Below are 21,991 nucleotides of genomic sequence, written 5' to 3'. Positions count from 1 at the left end.
CATGTTTTTGTTTGTTGCGGTTGCACCCGATTCAAGAGCCGAATGGCTCACAGGGCTATACCAAATAAATGAAACTGAAACTGAAACGGCCCGCGCCTTCCGCCGGGGCGGGGTAAAGGTTTGGCTGGAGGGGGGCAACACGCGGGGGAGGGTAGTAGATGGGGGGGGGGGGTAGTGGATGGGGGGGTAGTGGATGGGGGGTGGGCAGCACGCGGGGGGGGGGGTAGTGGATGGGGGGGGGGCAGCACGCGGGGGAGGGGAGGGTAGTGGATGGCGGCGGGGGGGTAGTGGATGGGGGGGGCAGCACGCGGGGGAGGGGGGGCAGTGGATGGGGGGGGCAGCACGCGGGAGAGGAGGGTGGCTTCGCGACCACGGCGTGGGGGGCCCTGGTGCAATAAATTAAATGCCCCCCCTCTCTCCAATGTCCCCTCCTCGTGTGGTGGCTTGGGCCCCTTCGACCCGTGGACCACGGGGCAGTTGCACTGCCTGCACCCTCGAGAGATTTTATGAAACCCGAGGGACGCGGCTCCGCCCTTGCGGGAGGAGTTCCCCGCTGGGTGGCGAGGGGCGGTCACGACGCGCGGTCAGAGACGCGTCTCGTCGTGCGGCTCCGGCAGCTCGGACTCGCTGCTCCTGCTCGGAGGTTGGGCGGCGCTGGGTGCCTGGGTGGTGCAGGGCGTCTTGGGTGTGCAGGGCATGTGGGTGGTGCGGGGTGGTGGCAAGGCGCAGGGAGTCTGGGTGGTGCAGGGTAACAGTGAGGCCCAGAGTGCTGGTGCGGTGCAGGGCGGTGGTGAGGTTAAGGGCGGTGGTGAGGTGCAGGGCGGTGGTGAGGTGAAGGGCGGTGGTGAGGTGCAGGGCGGTGGTGCGGTGCAGGGCGGTGGTGCGGTGCAGGGCGGTGGTGAGGTGCAGGGTGGTGGTGAGGTGCAGGGCGGTGGTGAGGTGCAGGGCGGTGGTGAGGTGCAGGGCGGTGGTGAGGTGCAGGGTGTCTGGGTGGTGCAGAAGGTGCTGGCCAGGGGATCCGGGCGGATCAGGTACCTGTCGGTATCGGGGAGGGGGGGCATATCAGGGTGACAGGAGACAGTGCACAGGTGTGAGTGCGGTGTCACAGGTGTGAGTGTGGTGTCACAGGTGTGAGTGCGGTGTCACAGGTGTGAGTGTGGTGTCACAGGTGTGAGTGCGGTGTCACAGGTGTGAGTGTGGTGTCACAGGTGTGAGTGCGGTGTCACAGGTGTGAGTGCGGTGTCACAGGTGTGAGTGTGGCGTCACAGGTGTGAGTGCAGTGTCACAGGTGTGAGTGCGGTGTCACAGGTGCGAGTGCGGTGTCACAGGTGTGAGTGAACTCACACGATGTCGTGCAACGCTAGCGGGGTGTCGGGGCCTGGGTTGATGATGACGTAGGAGAACGTGTTCTGGTGGTCACTCAGTTCATCTGCAGGGCACACACGGCCATCACCATCACACGCATACACCAATCACCATCACACACGCCCATTATAATTACACACACACTCCAGATCATCACACACACACCCATCGTCATACACACACACATCCCTGTACCACAGCCACGACACCACATCATCATAGCTGCCTCTTCCCCCAGGGTTAATCGCAAATGCAAACTTAGTTGATGTCACAGGGGCTGTGTGGACTCGATTATCCTCGAACGGATTAGAAATCTGCGCGTTCTAAAATAAACGTGCAGACAAGGCGCCCGATTGACAAATCTCTCTTCACATAAAACATTGCAGTACTTTGGCTGGAATCGACTCTGGCGAACCGCCACGTGCTTGAAGGGAAGGGCCCCTCTCTGTGAGATGTCCCTATAAACATCTGGCAGTTCACCAGCATTGGTTCAATGAAGCCTGACTGCTGATGAGACACTGTATTGTCCAAACTGGTCCTGAGTTTTGCTTGTGTTGAACCAATGCTGCTGATGACATGCGCTCCCAGAAGACCGTGTGGCTGATGGGATGTGTGAAGAATACTCGTGTTGGTGACGTGGAGGGACAGACACGGGGAGGAGGCGCATCGTCTCCTGTTCTGTTTTATGTTGCCACAGGATGCTCGTGATCATGATTGCTCACTGCCTTCTGGATGTCGGGATCGATGCTTCTCCGAGTCCGAAGTTCAACACAACTTTTGCCATTCCAATCCTTCATATCCCCAATCCATTCTCAATTTCCCTTCCATCCATTGGCAGCTCGTCCTGGAGCGCCCCGTTCCCTCCTCGTCGTCCGCTCGACAAGAGCCGCATTTCTGCCGGTGTCGTCTCCTCCTCCTCATCTTGGCCCCGCACAACGCCCGCGGCTCCGCTCGTTACCCTGACTCCACCCCGCCCCTGACTCTTCTATCCTCCCTCTCCTCCCCTCTTGCCCTCCTTCTCTGCCCCATTCATCTCCTCCAACCCTCCTCAACCCAGCACCGGCGCTAGAGGGGGTGCCGGGGTGGGCCGAGGTGGGACCTGCCCCCCGCCCACCACCCTGCCCACCACCCTGCCCCCTCCACCCTTAATCTCCCCAGGTACACTCTCCCTCTAAGCGGTGCATCACCGGTAGAGTGACCTCCCATACAAACAGCTGTCCTTCACCGCCCTACCCCGCCCAATGTGGGAGGAGCTGCCCCTGCCGGCACGCACCGAATCCTTCGGCCGACAGCCCCAGGTGACGGAGCCGCCCCTTGACGAGCTCCGCCAGCTCCTGGCGCTCCGAGCGGCGGAACAGCGACAGGCGCCGCCGGTGGGTGCCCTCCGCGGCGCGGCCCGCGTGCCGAGCGCCGCCGCCGCCGCTGCCGCGATTGCGGCTCAGACGCCGGGCCCACTGCATGCTCTTGCGGCGCGGCAGCGGCGGCTCGGCCGGCTCGCTGCCCGTCGAGTCGCGGTGGAGCGGCGGTGCCGCCTCCTCGCAGTCCTCGACGCTGATGGAGACCTGGGACTGGGGACCGTGGGGGCCTCGGTCACGCGCCGGCCAAAGTCCGTCGCTTCGCGCGACGCCGCCGGTCGAACAATCGCCCCAACCTCGACCGCCCGCTCCGGAGAACTCAAATGAACGGCGGCGACGGGATTGCCCAGGGAATTTGAAGGGGGAGGGGGGCCCGTCGAGAGTCATAGACTCTGGGCATTCTACGTTCCCAATTCGGTTTACTGGGCATTCCGGTTGTGTACGTCCCAACCTGGCCGGCGCCAGGCGAGGCGCGCGCCCTGTTGAGCCACCACCGCTGGGCAGGTGGTGGCTATGCACGTGGCCTGTGATGTGGCACCGTGCAGGAGAGGGTTGGTGGATCACCGCTCAAATATTGTGAAACTCCCTTCCCGTGGGCGTCGAGGAGGAGCCATACCCGGACTCGCCACAAGAAGGAAGTACAGCAAGTGGACTCATCTCAATCCGTTTCCGTGAGTAGGAGATACTGTATATTGTTACCCCCTCCCACGCGTGCGTTCGGTTCACCGCACGGCCAAAAGCAGTGGTTTATTGCTCTTTTGTGGAGGGATCCAGTCTCCTGGAGTTTGGGAAGAAGATCGTCATGGATGTCTCGCTCCCCAGGTCCTCGGGAAGAAAGCTTATTGTAGCTTCGGTGATTGAGTTGAAGGTGGAGGGGTGACCAGCCCCTCGCACACGTCCAGAGCCCCCGTTGGCCATTACGGTGGCCGTGAGAGTCACGAGGCGAACCGTCTATCAGCCCCCCCCCTCCCCGGCACTGCTCACAACCGCATAACGGAGGGGGGTCGACTGCCACCAGCGAGATGGGGGTTGTTTTTATCACCGCTACCACCATCATCATCGCAACCACCACTAATGTCACCACCACCACCAATATTGTCAGCACCACAAGGATGTCGGGGCGGCAGGGATGTACTCACCTGAGAAGTCAACTCCTGGGACTGCGAAAGACAAAGAGGGTTCAGTGTCAGAGGTGAATAGTTCACGCGACCCGTGACATCACACCACCTCACACAAACCCTACACAACAATGCCGCTGATCATGGCGATGAGGAGTGAGGAGAGCCTCACGTCACTCGGGGCGGCCCCGTGCGTCTCCGTCCGGTAGATGCCGATGGGGACGTCGCCGCCGGAAGAGCAGAGGCACCGGTGGAGGCGTCCGTACGTCCCGAACCACCGCAGCTCCCGCTCTGTCACGTGCATCTGGGGTGAGGGGGGGCACAGGGGGCCCGGCAAGAGGTGACCGCTCACCCTTTCGCTAGCCCGCTCGCTCGTCCGCTCGCTGAGCTACGATCGTCGTGGCGTCTCACTCACGAACTCGCTGTCACCACCACTTGCTTGCTTACTACCTTACTGTAGCCGCTCACGGCTGGGGCAACCACCTGCTGACTGACTCCCCATAACCGTCACCACTCATTCCCCGTGACCACCCCCACGCACACCCACCCACACCCCACCCACCGCCACGCACACCCACCCACACCCCACCCACCGCCACGCACACCCACCCACACCCCACCCACCCCCACGCACACCCACCCACCCCCCATCCACCACCACGCACACCCACCCACCCCCCACCCACCACCACGCACACCCACCCACACCCCACCCACCACCACGCACACCCACCCACACACCACCCACCCCCGCCCCACCGCCCCACCGACCCACACTCACTGCGCACAGGAACCCCGATCCGGGCGTCGTGTCCAGACCCAGGAGAAGTCGCACGATGGGGATCATGTAGTCCTTGACGAACGACTACGCACGAGGGACATGAGGGGGGGGGGATGGTTTACAATCCAAGAGCGATCACGCAGCCTCTCCTGCGTGGTCCTCACCTGCGTGGTCCTCACCTGCGTGGTCCTCACCTGCGTGGTCCTCACCTGCGTGGTCCTCACCTGCGTGGTCCTCACCTGGTAGAGCAGCGTGTCGAGCATGCTGACGCTGAACACGCGGCCCGCTGCGAAGGGCAGGCGGAACATGAAGGCCAGGTTGGAGCCGCGTTCTCGCTCTTCCTGGCGGCGGGGCCACGGGGAGAACGGCGAGGGCACAGCGGGGCAGGGTGGCAGGATGGTGCGACACTCACCCTCACACGGTGCGACACTCACCCTCACACGGTGCGACACTCACCCTCACACGGTGTGACACTCACCCTCACACAGTGTGACACCCTCACACGGTGTGACACTCACCCTCACACGGTGTGACACTCACCCTCACACGGTGCGACACTCACCCTCACACGGTGTGACACTCACCCTCACACGGTGTGACACTCACCCTCACACAGTGTGACACTCACCCTCACACGGTGTGACACTCACCCTCACACGGTGTGACACTCACCCTCACACAGTGTGACACTCACCCTCACACAGTGTGACACCCTCACACGGTGTGACACTCACCCTCACACGGTGCGACACTCACCTTCACACGGTTCGACACTCACCCTCACACGGTGCGACACTCACCCTCACACGGTGCGACACTCACCCTCACACGGTGTGACACTCACCCTCACACGGTGCGACACTCACCCTCACACGGTGTGACACTCACCCTCACACAGTGTGACACCCTCACACGGTGTGACACTCACCCTCACACGCTGTGACACTCACCCTCACACGGTGCGACACTCACCCTCACACGCTGTGACACTCACCCTCACACGGTGTGACACTCACCCTCACACGGTGCGACACCCTCACACGGTGTGACACTCACCCTCACACGGTGTGACACTCACCCTCACACAGTGTGACACTCACCCTCACACGGTGTGACACCCTCACACGCTGTGACACTCACCCTCACACGGTGTGACACTCACCCTCACACGGTGTGACACACACCCTCACACGGTGTGACACACACCCTCACACGGTGCGACACTCACCCTCACACGGTGCGACACTCACCCTCACACGGTGTGACACTCACCCTCACACGGTGTGACACTCACCCTCACACGGTGTGACACTCACCCTCACACAGTGTGACACTCACCCTCACACAGTGTGACACCCTCACACGGTGTGACACTCACCCTCACACGGTGCGACACTCACCCTCACACGGTGCGACACTCACCCTCACACGGTGCGACACTCACCCTCACACGGTGTGACACTCACCCTCACACGGTGCGACACTCACCCTCACACGGTGTGACACTCACCCTCACACGGTGTGACACACACCCTCACACGGTGTGACACACCCTCACACGGTGCGACACTCACCCTCACACGGTGCGACACTCACCCTCACACGGTGCGACACTCACCCTCACACGGTGTGACACCCTCACACGGTGTGACACTCACCCTCACACGGTGTGACACTCACCCTCTCACACGGTACTGTGCTTTTAGATCTTTGTGAAGATGATGATGGTCGTCGTGGTGGTGGTGGCGAAGATGATGATTACTATCTATACTTTGATGATGGAAGCTGTGATAAATATATCAAGATGATGGTAACATTGTTGATGGTGGTGGTTATGACGGTGGTGATAATGTAATGCCGCGGGCCGTGATGATGATCGCGGTGACCATGGTGATGATGGTGGTGAGCATGGTGATGATGGCGGTGACCATGGTGATGATGGCGGTGAGCATGATGATGATGGCGGTGACCATGGTGATGATGGCGGTGACCATGGTGATGATGGCGGTGAGCGTGGTGATGATGGCGGTGAGCATGGTGATGATGGCGGTGAGCATGGTGATGATGGCGGTGAGCATGGTGATGATGGCGGTGACCATGGTGATGATGGCAGTGAGCATGGTGATGATGGCGGTGACCATGGTGATGATGGCGGTGACCATGGTGATGATGGCGGTGAGCGTGGTGATGATGGCGGTGAGCATGGTGATGATGGCGGTGACCATGGTGATGGTGGTGACCATGGTGATGATGGCGGTGAGCGTGGTGATGATGGCGGTGAGCATGGTGATGATGGCGGTGAGCATGATGATGATGGCGGTGAGCATGGTGATGATGGCGGTGACCATGGTGATGATGGCGGTGAGCATGGTGATGATGGCGGTGAGCATGGTGATGATGGCGGTGAGCATGGTGATGATGGCGGTGACCATGGTGATGATGGCGGTGAGCATGGTGATGATGGCGGTGAGCATGGTGATGATGGCGGTGAGCATGGTGATGATGGCGGTGACCATGGTGATGATGGCGGTGAGCATGGTGATGATGGCGGTGACCATGGTGATGATGGCGGTGACCATGGTGATGATGGCGGTGAGCATGGTGATGATGGCGGTGACCATGGTGATGATGGCGGTGACCATGGTGATGATGGCGGTGAGCGTGGTGATGATGGCGGTGAGCATGGTGATGATGGCGGTGACCATGGTGATGATGGCGGTGACCATGGTGATGATGGCGGTAACCATGGTGATGATGGCGGTGATGATGGCGGTGAGCATGGTGATGATGGCGGTGAGCATGGTGATGATGGCGGTGAGCATGGTGATGATGGCGGTGACCATGGTGATGATGGCGGTGAGCATGGTGATGATGGCGGTGAGCATGGTGATGATGGCGGTGACCATGGTGATGATGGCGGTGAGCATGGTGATGATGGCGGTGACCATGGTGATGATGGCGGTGACCATGGTGATGATGGCGGTGAGCATGGTGATGATGGCGGTGACCATGGTGATGATGGCGGTGACCATGGTGATGATGGCGGTGAGCGTGGTGATGATGGCGGTGAGCATGGTGATGATGGTGGTGACCATGGTGATGATGGCGGTGACCATGGTGATGATGGCGGTAACCATGGTGATGATGGCGGTGAGCATGGTGATGATGGCGGTGAGCATGGTGATGATGGCGGTGAGCATGGTGATGATGGCGGTGAGCATGGTGATGATGGCGGTGACCATGGTGATGATGGCGGTGAGCATGGTGATGATGGCAGTGAGCATGGTGATGATGGCGGTGAGCATGGTGATGATGGCGGTGACCATGGTGATGATGGCGGTGAGCATGGTGATGATGGCGGTGACCATGGTGATGATGGCGGTGACCATGGTGATGATGGCGGTGAGCATGGTGATGATGGCGGTGACCATGGTGATGATGGCGGTGACCATGGTGATGATGGCGGTGAGCGTGGTGATGATGGCGGTGAGCATGGTGATGATGGCGGTGACCATGGTGATGATGGCGGTGACCATGGTGATGATGGCGGTAACCATGGTGATGATGGTGTGGCACCTTCTCGAGCTGCGAGAGCGCGAGCGAGTAGCAGTCCTGCGCGCGGAACTGCATGAAGCGCATGTTGGCGGGGTGCGTGAGCTCCGTGATGATGGACAGCCCGGGGAACAGTCTGAAGCACAGACAGAGCAGCGCTCACAGCCCTTCCCCCTCGCCCCCCCCCCCGCCATGCCCCACACTGGAACGCGGCTTCGTGTTATCGTTTGACCCTTTTAACCTTGCCGCACGAGCGAGTGGCCCTGACCGCCCATACGTTCTCTCCTATAGTCTCATTGTCTCGGCCCCCTCGTGGAATCTAGAGTGACGACAAGTCTCATCTCACGGCATTTCTCTGCAAGTAAACTTTACACCGAAGTTGTCACGACCATCGTGAATCATGGGGAGTTTCTGATTGGGCCAGATCGGCATGCAGGGTGTGATGCCAGTGCGTTCACTAGAACCCTCCACCACCCAGCGGCAGAGCTGATCGAATCAAGTTGTTGCGTCGTGGTCAAATGTGCCGAGGAGGGGGATGTTGAGAAGCCCGAACAACATTTTGAGAACTGGATCCGACGTTTCTCTCACCGGAACATCGTCTGCACGCTGACGATGGTCTTGGCGTCCGCCATGTAGTCCTCTTCGGCCAGCATGGAGCTCTCCTTGTCCACCACCACCACGGTCTCGGCGTGCGTCACCCCGCTCTGTAGCAGCGAGTCCAAGCTGCGGAGACATCCCATCACCACCACTACCACCACCATCATCACGACCATCACCACCACTACCACCACCATCATCACGACCATCATCACCGCCACCATGATTATCACCACCACCGTCATCACCACCACTACCACCACCATCATCATCACGACCATCATCACCGCCACCATCATTATCACAACCACCGTCATCACCACCATCACCACCACCATCATCACCAATACCATCATGATGATCACTACACTGTACCGCACCGCGAGGGATCGTGGTGGCATGGGACGGTGGTCCGTGCGGTGGCCACTCACTTGTCGATGGAGCCCAGAGTGTAGTAGACCATGGGGAAGCAGCTTACGGCCTCGAGGAACGAGGGGTCCGGCCTGAAACATCACCATCAACAACACCACCACCGTCACCATTACCGTGGTCACCAAGCATGTCACCACCGTGAGCACTTATAACACCACCATCGACATGCTGCTGCTCGTTGTGGCTGTGGGGTCGAGGGAGCTCAACCGAGCGTCGTTCAAGCGCGCACCGCGTGACCACTTGCACTCCTCTGGCTGCGTCGGGTGGTGGAGGAATCTTAAGGAGAGAAACTTGGGCAGATTCATTTTCACGACCTTGCCTAAAAAACTCAAATTGCGACCCCTAAACACGAGGAGGCATAACGAGGATGACGATCGTCGTCGTCGTCGTCGCCGTCGGGGCCACGAGTCACGTGGCGCGGGAGTGCCGGGGTTTGGCCGCTGCTCACGGGTTGTCCAGGAGGATGACGATGGGGTGGAGGCCCGCGCGTGGCCGGCAGCTCGCGCGCAGCGGCACCACGAAGTTGTAGAGGCCGGGCCCCGCCGTCTCCACCGACGCCAGGATCACGCGGTTCCTGAAGCGGTAGCTCTGGGCGTCCCGACAGCTCTTGTGCATGCAGCCCTGGGGTGGCGAGGGGTGGCGAGAGAGAGAGGAAGGAGATGGCAAAGGACAGATGAGGAGAGGAGGAGGAGAGGTGGGGAGGGAGTAGGGGATGAGTGGAGGCAAGAGGAAAGAGGCGTCTTTGGGACCCTTTTTTGCCAGTATCAAAATGAAATTAGTCGGCAAATAACACAGGGAGGTGTTAAGATATTCAAGCACCAAATAGACATTTTGCAAGCCATCAAGTCTGCATTAACCACACGTACTTGTGGCAAAACATGCGAACACATTATTGATGTAGCTGCTTAACCCGAGCTATTAACACTGTGCGCCCTTTGGCGTTCTCTGGTCTCACACTGGTGAGACAAGGTCATAACGAAGGCCGTCTCTGGTGTGGGCCAATCAGTTTCAAAGACAATGCCATCTTTTACCAGAGTAGGGGAGAGAAGGGAGAGCGAGAGGAGACGATAAGAGAGGGAGCTGGACGCAGGAGGAGGAGGAGGCCAGGGAAGTTACCACGTCGAGTCGTAGGCAGCAGAGCGGGGATCTCCGGCGCAGGAGGTGGCAGAGCGTTGGGGAGCAGCCGATGTAGGGAGACGTGGGCGGGTAACCGGTCACGCACCTGGCGAGTCATTCATCGACTCATTCACTCATTCCCTGACGTATTAATTCACCTACTCACTACGATGCTTCGCTAATCACTGATTCATGGATATACTCATTGACGCATGGTCAAACATGAACAGTGATGTCACGGGACTTTAATACCCGCAGTTTCTACTGCCCCCCCCCATCGTTTGGAATACCCTTCCCCCAGGGAGTGGATGAGGTTTGCCTCCTACTTGGGTACACTTTGGACCTTCCTCCTACTTGGGTACACGTTGTAAAGTTGCCACTCACGCGGGGATCCCCACGGGCTCGTCCTCGTCCCACTCGGCCCGGGAGGCAAGCAGGTCGCGGGGCAACAGCAGTGGGGGCAGCCCTGCCCCCCGCTGCCCCGTGCTGCCCTCTCCGTGCTCCGCCTCGCCAGGCAGCGGCAGCGAGCGGGAGCGACTCGGCCTCGCGTCCCGCGTGTGGAGCTCCATCGCCACGGAGTCTGCGCCATTGGCATCATTAGCACCATTATCATCATCAGCAGCAGCAGCACCAGCAGCATCATCAACAGCACCAACATCAAAATCAACAGCAGTAGCAGCACCGTTATCAGTAACAGCAGCATCATGTGGTAGAACACTGAAGTCCCTTTCTAATTTCCGGCTGCTATATCGTGGAGAAGTTACAGACGCGTGGTAGCTCCTTCTGGCTGTTTATCGAACATGCCGTGGTTGGGATGGTGTCATCCGTGAGTTATGCACGCGCCCCCCAGGCTTGGTTTGTAGTTCCGATCGCAGCAGCAGCAGCAGCAGCAGGCTGCGGATCGGAGACCGCCAGACTGGCGCGCGTCCTCAACGACGTGGACGGCACGTGCGTGCCCAGCGTGGCCTGGCCGCCACCCGTGCCCTGTGCGTGGCCCGTGCCCCGTGCGTCACCCGTGCCCATGCTGCTGATGAAGTTGTGCACCGGCAGGCGTCCCGGCTCCGGCTCCGGCTCAAAGACGCTGCTCGAGTCCGTGGAGAGCGCAGCGCCGGGCGGGGAGCCCTGCGGCTGCTGCCGAGCGGGCGACAGCGCCACCGGCTCGCGGCTGCTGCTGCTGCTGCTGCCGCTGCCGTGGATGTAGAAGCAGGTGTCGCTGGCCGCCAGCAGGAAGTGGGGGCCCGGGTTGAGGAGGATGCTGCGGCTGCCCTCGCGACGAACGCCGATCAGACACACGCCGGATCTGTGTGGGGCGCAGAGGCATGGGGGGTGGGGGCCGGGGGGAGCAGCTGAAGCGGGCGGGCGCGCGTTCTTGTTTCCCTTGCGGGGTTCCAGAGTGATCGCCCAGAGACGTAGGCAGGAGACACGGACAAGAGGGTCCATGCAAAGAGACACATACAGAGACAGAAGCATGTGGGTAGATATACAAGCAGAGGTAGAGATGGACAAATAGCGACACACTCAGAGAATGTGTGTCTATGTTTCCTGAGAGTAATTCACATAGAAGCACTGAGCGACTTGAACACAGAGGAACTAAGGGTGTCGAGGCTCAAAGAGATGTGGGATTAAGGATCGAGAGAAATGGGACTGGAGGCTGGGATCCTGAATCTATAACGAGGGGGTCTGGAAGGCACAGCGAGGGGGTTACGGGGGTCTCGAGAAGCGGGGACGGGGGCCCGAAGGGGCTGCCACCCCCCCGGACCCCCACCTGCCTCGAGTGCGCCTGCCAGCAGGCCATCGTGAAGCTGCGCCCCGCGAGCCGCGCCAGCGCCGCGCTGTCGGCGAGGCGCGCGTGCAGCACCTCGCGCGCCGCGCCGCGCCCGTACACCCAGGGCCAGTGGCGCACGGGCGGCTCCTCCTCCTCCTGCTGCTGCTGTTGGCGTGCCCTGAGTGGAGAGTGGGTGGGTGAGCGAGTGGGAGAGTGGGTGGGTGAGCGAGTGGGAGAGTGGGTGGGTGAGTGGGTGGGTGAGCGAGTGGGAGAGTGGCTGGGTGAGCGAGTGGGAGAGTGGGTGGGTGAGCGACTGGGAGAGCGAGTGGGTGAGCGAGTGGGAGAGCTAGTGGGAGAGCGGGTGGGTGAGCGAGTTGGAGAGAGAGTGGGTGAGCGGGTGGGTGAGCGAGTGGGAGAGTGGGTCGGTGAGCGAGTGGGAGAGCGAGTGGGAGAGCGGGTGGGTGACCGAGTGGGTGAGCGAGTGGGAGAGTGGGTGGGTGAGCGAGTGGGAGAGTGGGTGGGAGAGCGGGTGGGTGACCGAGTAGGTGACCGAGTGGGTGAGCGAGTGGGAGAGCAGGTGGGTGAGCGAGTGGGAGAGTGGGTGGGAGAGCGGGTGGGTGACCGAGTGGGTGACCGAGTGGGTGAGCGAGTGGGAGAGCGGGTGGGTGAGCGAGTGGGAGAGTGGGTAGGTGAGCAAGTGGGAGAGTGGGTAGGTGATCGAGTGGGAGAGTGGGTGAGTGAGCGAGTGGGAGAGTGGGTAGGTGAGCGAGTGGGAGAGTGGGTGGGTGAGCGAGTGAGAGAGTGGGTAGGTGAGCGAGTGGGAGAGTGGGTGGGAGAGCGGGTGGGTGAGCGAGTGGGAGAGTGGGTAGGTGAGCAAGTGGGAGAGTGGGTAGGTGAGCGAGTGGGAGAGTGGGTGGGTGAGCGAGTGGGAGAGTGGGTAGGTGAGCGAGTGGGAGAGTGGGTGGGTGAGCGAGTGGGAGAGTGGGTAGGTATGTGGGTGAGCGAGTGAGTGTGTGTAGGGGGTGTGGAGTGTGCATGCCTCACCGCTTCCATGCGGACGGTGGCGGCTGCTGCTGCCGGGGCTTTTCCCTGCACTCACAACAACCACAACCAATAGCTGCCATTCCCAGCACGTGTGCCAGGCTAGGTCTACTTTGAGGGCGTCACGTGGAGTGTGGAAGGCTCGCTGCTGGTAGGTCACGGGACAGACCCAACTGTTTACGGGTTGATTGAGATGACCGGCAGATGCACCACCACCTCTGCTCCCACTGCGCCACCTCGCTTTGGCCGCGTTTAAAATCGAAGGTGGAGGAGTCACCAACCCCTCGCACGCGTCCAGAGCCCTCGTTGGGCACTGCCGAGGCCGTGAGCGCCGTGGAGATAACAATTGATTGGCATCGGCCTCTCGGCACCCCCCGGTGGCACTGCTCACAACCGCAGCACGCTGTGCCAGCAGTGCGCGTGTGTGGCCCAGTGGGGGGCGGTGGCATCGCGGTGAGCGCGCTGCACCATGAACCCGGCTCACGACCAATATCAGTGACGAATATCTCAACAGGTCCTGGATATCCCCTAGGTCGACTCAGACTCAAATGAGTACCTGGTGCAGTGTGTAAACATCGATACTGGGAAAACAACTGCGGCCGGGCGTGGTGCTGGCCACCCACCTCCTCGTGTGCTGTCCTGGCCTTATTCGGTGCTCGCTAACAGCACTTTCCCCAACACCCCGTTAAAAGCTACACGGGAGATGTTTGTGTTTGCCAGGGCACATCCACTAGATTCGAACCGCGAACCTCTGCAGCGAGTGGCGAACCCGCCACTGCTGGGCCACGTCAAGATGATGTGGAGGTGCGGTTTGGTGTGGTGGTTCGGTGTGTGGTGTGGTGGTGGTTCGGTGTGTGGTGCAGTGGTTCGGAATGTGGTGTGCTTCGGTGTGTGGCGTGGTGGTGTGGTGTGTGGTGGTTCAGTATGTGGTGTGGTACGGTGCGTGGTGCGGTAGTGTGGTGCGTGGTGCGGTGAACAGTGCTGTGGAGTGGGGAGCAGGGAGCGGCACTCACTGGGCGCGCGAGGTGTGCACCAGCAGGGTGATGAGCGTGGAGGTGGCCGGGCACACGCAGTTGAGTGCCAGCATCGCGAACTTGAACTCCTCCTCGCACAGCACGTGGTCTGCGCAGCACGGGGCACGGACCACCACAACCACCACAACCACTCCACACCCCCACTATACCAGCAAGACCAACCACCGCACTACTCATCATCAACCACTCTACGCTGCGCATCCACCGCATCCCATATTCACGGCAGTCTCCGCTGATTGGTCGCCGAGTCCCTGTGTGCCCATGTCTCTCTATGTCCCCGTGTGCCCCCGTGTCTCCGTGTCCCTCTCCACGTGTCTCCCTGTATCCCTGCGTGCCCCGTGTGTCCGCGTGTCCCACTTGCGAACTTGACGTGGAACTTGTTCTCTGGTTTGAGGATCTGCACGTAGAGAGGACAGTTCGGGGCAAAATCCTTGACGGCCCAGGCGCGCAGAATCGTCTGGTGGTCCTGGGGACAGAGACGAGCGGCGCGGATTACGCGGCGCGGAACACGCGGCACGGATCTCGCAGTTATAGGAGCGCGACTCCTCACCGCGGCCATGCGGTCCGCTTCGTTGCGACTGCTGAGGATGAAGCACGCCTCGGCATCGTCCATCCTGGGGGGGACGGCAGCAGAAAGGGAGAAAGTTGGAGGTGGGAGCAGGGTGATGCTACCCAGTCCGGTCACCCGGCAGCCAGCTCAGTCACCCGGCAGCCAGCTCAGTCACCCGGCAGCCAGCTCAGTCACCCGGCACCCAGTTCAGTCACCCGGCAGCCAGCTCAGTCACCCGGCAGCCAGCTCAGCCACCCGGCAGCCAGTCCAATCACCCGGCAGCCAGTTCAGTCACCCGGCACCCAGTTCAGTCACCCGGCAGCCAGCTCAGTCACCCGGCACCCAGTTCAGTCACCTGGCACCCAGTTCAGTCACCCGGCAGCCAGCTCAGTCACCCGGCACCCAGTCCAATCACCCAGCAGCCAGCTCAGTCACCCGGCACCCAGTTCAGTCACCCGGCACCCAGTTCAGTCACCCGGCAGCCAGCTCAGTCACCCGGCACCCAGTTCAGTCACCCGGCAGCCAGCTCAGTCACCCGGCACCCAATCCAATCACCCGGCACCCAGTCCAGTCACCCAGCAGCCAGCTCAGTCACCCGGCACCCAGTCAAATCACCCGGCACCCAGTCCAGTCACCCGGCAGCCAGTTCAGTCACCCAGCACCCAGTTCAGTCACCCAGCAGCCAGTTCAGTCACCCGGCACCCAGTCCAGTCACCCAGCAGCCAGCTCAGTCACCCGGCACCCAGTCAAATCACCCGGCACCCAGTCCAGTCACCCGGCAGCCAGTTCAGTCACCCAGCACCCAGTTTAGTCACCCAGCAGCCAGCTCAGTCACCCGGCACCCAGTCAAATCACCCGGCAGCCAGTCCAGTCACCCGGCACCCAGTCCAGTCACCCGGCACCCAGTTCAGTCGCCCGGCACCCAGTTCAGTCACCCGGCACCCAGTTGACTCACCCCGCACCCAGTTCAGTCACCCGGCACCCAGTCCAATCACCCGGCACCCAGTCCAATCACCCGGCACCCAGTTCAGTCACCCGGCACCCAGTCCAGTCACCCGGCACCCAGTCCAATCACCCGGCACCCAGTCCAATCACCCGGCACCCAGTTCAGTCACCCGGCACCCAGTCCAATCACCCGGCACCCAGTTCAGTCACCCGGCACCCAGTTCAGTCACCCGGTACCCAGTCCAGTCACCCTGCACCCAGTTCAGTCACCCGGCAGCCAGCTCAGTCACCCAGCAGGCAGCTCAGTCACTCGGTAGGCAGCTGAGTCACGCGGTAGCTAGCTCAATGACTCGGTAGGCAGCTCAGTCACCCGGTAGGCAGCTCAGTCACCCGGTAGGCAGCTCAGTCACCCGGTAGGCAGCTCAATCACCCGGTAGCCAGCTCAGTCACTCGGTAGGCAGCTCAGTCACCCGGTAGGCAGCTCAGTCACCCGGTAGGCAGCTCAGTCACCCGGTAGGCAGCTCAGTCACCCGGTAGGCAGCTCAGTCACCCGGTAGGCAGCTCAGTCACCCGGTAGGCAGCTCAGTCACCCGGTAGGCAGGTGCGTACTTGGCGCGCAGGAGGTCGGTGTCCTTGAGCGCCGATCCCTGCAGGTAGATCACGCGCTGCGCCCATAGCGGCACCTGCAGCAGGCGGCGAACCTGGGCGTCCATATCCGCGGGGCACAGCACTACCACATAGCAGCCCTAGGGACACGGGGGCACGGGGACGCAAGGGGACACGGAGACACACGAGGACACGAGAGGACATGGAGACACAAGCAGATACGAGGGGACAGAGGGTCACGTGTGTCTCCCTGGAGACACGTAGTAGGACACAACTGTGCCATAGGCAGGGCGCATGCCAACTCCTCCCCATTGCTCCTGCCCTTGCCCTTGGCCTTGCCGCTAGCCCTGTCCTCACCCGTGCCCTTGGCCCTGCCCCGGCCCTGCCCCCGGCCCGGCCCCACCTGCAGGCGCGGGTGGGCGTAGAACTCGCTGAGGAAGTCCATGAGGACGTCGCTGGAGACGCAGGAGACGCACAGCACCACGTGCTGCTCGGTGCGCGCGCGGTGCCGGCTGTAGTGGCCTCCGCACTTCTGGCGCTCCACCCACAGGTACGCCAGCTGCTCGAACTGTGGGGGGCACGGGGCGAGGTTACACAACACCAGGGGTCACCTGTGCTGCCCTGGTCTCGCCTGGGCGCGCCTGCGCAGGTGAAGCGCTCACCTGTATGGGCAGCGCGACGAGCGCCACGCAGATCATGACGACGACGAGCAGCTGGGAAAGCCACACCTGGGGCGTGACGTCCCCGTAGCCCACGGTGGAGAAGGTGACCACACAGAAGTAGAGCGAGTCGAACAGGGTCAGCTGACCGCCCGCGCGCTCCAGGTGCTGGATCCCACACATGCTGGGGGGGGCGGGGGGGGTCAATGGGGGCGAGGCTGGGAGGGCACGTGACCTAGTAGCCACAGCAGCCGTAGCGAGCGGGTGTGTTGGATGTGGTGTGCCGGGTGGCGCGGTATTCACCTGGTGAACACGAGGCAAAGCAACGTGCAGAAGAGGATGAGCACCTGGGTGAACATGGCCGACTGCGTGCGCTGGATGGCGCGGTGCAGGTCGTTCTGCGGCAGCAGCAGCACAGCAGCAGCAGCAGCAGCACAGCAGCAGCACAACAGCAGCAACATTATCAGCGGCAGAAGCGAACCGGGCCGATGGCCCCAAGGTCCCGGACCTCGGTGACGTCAACCCCAGGTTCCTGCTGTGTGTCAGTTGCTGCTGACACACAGCTGTGTGTCCACAGCTGTTGCTGCTGCATTGCTGCTGCACAGTGAGGCTGAAGCCGTATGCCTCAGTGACAGGTTTATTCATTTCATTTATGGCCCATTTGTAGATCCACTGCTGGATAAACGCCTCTGGATTGCTCGACCATACTTCACCACGCTGGTCAATGTGGGTGTGTGGAGCTTGTGGGGAGAGGCGGGGTTAGCCCATGGAAGGTTGAGATGTACACGAACGTTTGGTTCGTATTGTATTGTTGTGGTCATAATTCGGGTGACTCCCATTACGGACGGACACGGGCGGACGGGGCTGAAGTGTGCACGTTGGCTGGGACGCGCCACTCACGATCATGCTCTCGAGCGCGTGCTTCGCCAGCCAGCAGTTGAGAAAGACTGGCACGAACAGATTCCGGAGAGGCGGCCAAAATATCTGCGGCAGAGATGATGTCCATTGCGAGATGCTTACACTGTGGGAAGATGATGATGAAGATGATTATGATGAAGGTGACACGAGATGATGACGCGTGGAGGTGATGAGAAGAGGTGATGACGCGAGGAGATGCCTCCATGGCACCACCGGGTGGTGCTCACGTACGGTGATAATGAAGGGCACCGAGGTGGTCATCTCCAGGATGAAGGTCACTCGGAAGATCTGCTCCCAGACGTTCCCCTTGGGGAGAAGAGACCAGAGCACGTGGTGAGCCTTCAGCATTCTCTGTCACACCGTCACGGTCACACCATCTCCTCGTGCTCCTTGCCGGCCTTAATCTGTGCTTGCTAACAGCACTTGCCGCCACGCGTCACGCGTCTCCTACTCACCTTGTAGCTCAGGTACATGAGCAGCATGGCCTCCATGAAGCTCACGACAGCCACCGACACCTGGAGGTGAGAACGGGGACATGGGGACACGGGGGACATGGGGACACGGGGGACATGGCGAGACGGAGACAGGGGGCAGGGGAACAGGGCGGTGAGTCAACAGGGGATTTAGCCTCCGTCTTTCAACTCAACACGAACCTGCAAGGGGCTCTTGCTCACCTGTACAAGGCTAACGAGGGTGGGGGAAAGGGACGAGGGGTGGGGTGAGGTGACGGCCTCCTCACCTGTAGTGCCCACAGGGAATGTCCTCGGTTGACCCAGATGATTGGATACCTGGGAGGGAGGGAAGGGACAGTGGTTGGGTTAGAGGGGTGGTGGTGGGGCTAGGGGTTCAGGTTGGGGGCAGTCCTGGGGGTTGAAGTGATTTCCTGCACATCCACTGGTGGACATTCGACATTCCGGTGGCAGGGCCGAGTCTCTGCATAAACAACCACTGTTGACTTCCCTACAAAGCGATCCTAATTTGATCGACCCCCGAGATTTTAACTCGCGACCTTCCAATTGCGAGCCGCTCACTCTACCGCTGAGCCGGTTGGGGTTGGATGTAGGGGTCGTGTTAGGGGTCGTATTAGGAGTCGTGTTGGGGGTCGTGTTAGGGGTCGTGTTGGGGGTCGTCTTAGGGGTCGTGTTAGGGGTCGTGTTAGGGGTCGTGTTGGGGGTCGTGTTAGGGGTCGTGTTGGGGGTCGTCTTAGGGGTTGTGTTAGGGGTCGTGTTGGGGGTCGTCTTAGGGGTCGTGTTAGGGGTCGTGTTAGGGGTCGTGTTGGGGGTCGTGTTAGGCGTCGTCTTAGGGGTCGTCTTAGGGGTCGTCTTAGAGGTCGTGTTAGGGGTCGTGTTAGGGGTCGTATTAGGGGTCGTGTTGGGGGTCGTGTTAGGCGTCGTCTTAGGGGTCGTCTTAGGGGTCGTCTTAGAGGTCGTGTTAGGGGTCGTGTTAGGGGTCGTGTTAGGGGTCGTGTTGGGGGTCGTGTTAGGGGTCGTGTTGGGGGTCGTGTTAGGGGTCGTGTTAGGGGTCGTGTTAGGGGTCGTGTTAGGGGTCGTGTTAGGGGTCGTGTTAGGCGTCGTCTTAGGGGTCGTCTTAGGGGTCGTCTTAGAGGTCGTGTTAGGGGTCGTGTTAGGGGTCGTGTTGGGGGTCGTGTTAGGGGTCGTGTTGGGGGTCGTGTTAGGGGTCGTGTTGGGGGTCGTGTTAGGGGTCGTGTTGGGGGTCGTGTTAGGGGTCGTGTTAGGGGTCGTGTTAGGGGTCGTGTTGGGGGTCGTGTTAGGGGTCGTGTTAGGGGTCGTGTTGGGGGTCGTGTTGGGGGTCGTGTTAGGGGTCGTGTTAGGGGTCGTGTTAGGGGTCGTGTTAGGGGTGGTCTTAGGGGTCTTGTTAGGGGTCGTGTTAGGGGTGGTGTTAGGGGTCGTATTAGGGGTCGTGTTAGGGGTCGTGTTAGGGGTCGTGTTAGAGGTCGTGTTGGGGGTCGTGTTAGGGGTCGTGTTAGGGGTCGTCTTAGGGGTCGTCTTAGGGGTCGTATTAGGGGTCGTGTTAGAGGTCGTGTTAGGGGTCGTGTTAGGGGTCGTGTTAGGGGTCGTCTTAGGGGTCGTATTAGGGGTCGTGTTAGGGGGAGTGTTAGGGGTGGTGTTAGGGGTCGTCTTTGAGATCGTGTTAGGGGTGGTGTTAGGGGTCGTGGTAGGGGGTCGTGTTAGGAGTCGTATTAGGGGTGGTGTTAGGGGTCGTATTAGGGGTGGTGTTAGGGGTCGTGTTAGGGGTCGTGTTAGGGGTCGTGTTAGGGGGAGTGTTAGGGGTCGTGTTAGGGGTCGTGTTAGGGGGAGTGTTAGGGGGAGTGTTGGGGGTCGTGTTAGGGGTCGTGTTAGGGGTCGTGTTGGGGGTCGTGTTAGGGGTCGTGTTGGGGGTCGTGTTAGGGGTCGTGTTGGGGGTCGTGTTAGGGGTCGTGTTGGGGGTCGTGTTAGGGGTCGTGTTAGGGGTGGTCTTAGGGGTCTTGTTAGGGGTCGTGTTAGGGGTGGTGTTAGGGGTCGTATTAGGGGTCGTGTTAGGGGTCGTGTTAGGGGTCGTGTTAGAGGTCGTGTTGGGGGTCGTGTTAGGGGTCGTGTTAGGGGTCGTCTTAGGGGTCGTCTTAGAGGTCGTGTTAGGGGGAGTGTTAGGGGTGGTGTTAGGGGTCGTCTTTGAGATCGTGTTAGGGGTGGTGTTAGGGGTCGTGGTAGGGGGTCGTGTTAGGAGTCGTATTAGGGGTGGTGTTAGGGGTCGTATTAGGGGTGGTGTTAGGGGTCGTGTTAGGGGTCGTGTTAGGGGGAGTGTTAGGGGGAGTGTTAGGGGTCGTGTTAGGGGTCGTGTTAGGGGGAGTGTTAGGGGGAGTGTTAGGGGTCGTGTTAGCGGTCGTGTTAGGGGGAGTGTTAGGGGGAGTGTTAGGGGGAGTGTTAGGGGTCTGTTAGAGGTGGTGTTAGGGGTCGTGTTAGGGGGAGTGTTAGGGGGAGTGTTAGGGGGAGTGTTAGGGGGAGTGTTAGGGGTCTGTTAGGGGTGGTGTTAGGGGTCGTGTTAGGGGGAGTGTTAGGGGGAGTGTTAGGGGGAGTGTTAGGGGGAGTGTTAGGGGAAGTGTTAGGGGGAGTGTTAGGGGGAGTGTTAGGGGTCGTGTTAGGAGTCGTATTAGGGGTGGTGTTAGGGGTCGTATTAGGGGTGGTGTTAGGGGTCGTGTTAGGGGTCGTGTTAGGGGGAGTGTTAGGGGGAGTGTTAGGGGTCGTGTTAGGGGTCGTGTTAGGGGGAGTGTTAGGGGGAGTGTTAGAGGTCGTGTTAGCGGTCGTGTTAGGGGGAGTGTTAGGGGGAGTGTTAGGGGGAATGTTAGGGGTCTGTTAGAGGTGGTGTTAGGGGTCGTGTTAGGGGGAGTGTTAGGGGGAGTGTTAGGGGGAGTGTTAGGGGTCTGTTAGGGGTGGTGTTAGGGGTCGTGTTAGGGGGAGTGTTAGGGGGAGTGTTAGGGGGAGTGTTAGGGGGAGTGTTAGGGGAAGTGTTAGGGGGAGTGTTAGGGGGAGTGTTAGGGGGAGTGTTAGGGGGAGTGTTAGGGGGAGTGTTAGGGGGAGTGTTAGGGGTCTGTTAGGGGTGGTGTTAGGGGGAGTGTTAGGGGGAGTGTTAGGGGGAGTGTTAGGGGGAGTGTTAGGGGGAGTGTTAGGGGGAGTGTTAGGGGGTCTGTTAGGGGGAGTGTTAGGGGGAGTGTTAGGGGGAGTGTTAGGGGGAGTGTTAGGGGGAGTGTTAGGGGGAGTGTTAGGGGGAGTGTTAGGGGGAGTGTTAGGGGGAGTGTTGGGGGGAGTGTTAGGGGGAGTGTTAGGGGGAGTGTTAGGGGAAGTGTTAGGGGGAGTGTTAGGGGGAGTGTTAGGGGGAGTGTTCGTATTTGGTATAGCAGCCGTGGTAGCATCAGCTGTAGTGGAGTGTCGAGGTTAGCGGTATGGGTGGTGTCGTGGTGGGGGTTTGGGATAGGGGGGTGGGGGTACCGGGGTAGGGGTGGTGGGGGTAAGGGGGGACCCACCAGTCGATGTTCCCCAGGCTCTGCGAGGCGGATGAGTTCTGCTCGGCGCAGTTCCGGCTGCAGAGAGGGAACGCGTCACCCCCTGCTCCCTCACGGGGTCTCCAGGACCCCGTGTACCAGGATCTCCAGAACTCCGTGT

The 21,991-nt window shown here is 60.8% G+C and overlaps 1 protein-coding gene across 1 annotated transcript in view; it reads right to left on the bottom strand.

The window, feature by feature from the left end:
- Positions 1-293: 293 nt before the first annotated feature.
- Positions 294-21,991, bottom strand: part of LOC116945064 (potassium channel subfamily T member 2-like) — a 62,057-nt gene continuing 40,359 nt past the window's right edge. The window contains exons 4-31 of the mRNA XM_076068886.1: positions 21,853-21,909; positions 18,574-18,622; positions 18,290-18,349; positions 18,066-18,140; positions 17,817-17,900; positions 17,220-17,314; positions 16,920-17,100; positions 16,661-16,825; positions 16,261-16,397; positions 14,707-14,770; positions 14,514-14,622; positions 14,136-14,244; positions 13,126-13,170; positions 12,086-12,259; positions 11,154-11,616; positions 10,701-11,107; positions 10,317-10,422; positions 9,649-9,821; positions 9,200-9,271; positions 8,760-8,894; positions 8,196-8,307; positions 4,859-4,960; positions 4,620-4,703; positions 4,011-4,142; positions 3,860-3,880; positions 2,639-2,933; positions 1,345-1,429; positions 294-1,035 (exon numbers count right to left, since the gene is read on the bottom strand). Of these exons, the coding sequence (XP_075925001.1) occupies positions 585-1,035; positions 1,345-1,429; positions 2,639-2,933; positions 3,860-3,880; positions 4,011-4,142; positions 4,620-4,703; positions 4,859-4,960; positions 8,196-8,307; positions 8,760-8,894; positions 9,200-9,271; positions 9,649-9,821; positions 10,317-10,422; positions 10,701-11,107; positions 11,154-11,616; positions 12,086-12,259; positions 13,126-13,170; positions 14,136-14,244; positions 14,514-14,622; positions 14,707-14,770; positions 16,261-16,397; positions 16,661-16,825; positions 16,920-17,100; positions 17,220-17,314; positions 17,817-17,900; positions 18,066-18,140; positions 18,290-18,349; positions 18,574-18,622; positions 21,853-21,909 (4,042 nt within the window). The 3' untranslated portion in view covers positions 294-584. The remainder of the gene's footprint in view (positions 1,036-1,344; positions 1,430-2,638; positions 2,934-3,859; positions 3,881-4,010; positions 4,143-4,619; positions 4,704-4,858; positions 4,961-8,195; positions 8,308-8,759; positions 8,895-9,199; positions 9,272-9,648; positions 9,822-10,316; positions 10,423-10,700; positions 11,108-11,153; positions 11,617-12,085; positions 12,260-13,125; positions 13,171-14,135; positions 14,245-14,513; positions 14,623-14,706; positions 14,771-16,260; positions 16,398-16,660; positions 16,826-16,919; positions 17,101-17,219; positions 17,315-17,816; positions 17,901-18,065; positions 18,141-18,289; positions 18,350-18,573; positions 18,623-21,852; positions 21,910-21,991) is intronic.

Source organism: Petromyzon marinus, chromosome 22 (genome assembly GCF_048934315.1).
Source record: "Petromyzon marinus isolate PM22_M1 ecotype Great Lakes invasive population chromosome 22, UKy_Petmar_22M1.pri1.0, whole genome shotgun sequence".
Lineage (NCBI taxonomy): Eukaryota > Metazoa > Chordata > Hyperoartia > Petromyzontiformes > Petromyzontidae > Petromyzon > Petromyzon marinus.
This window is presented reverse-complemented; position numbering and strand designations above follow the sequence as displayed.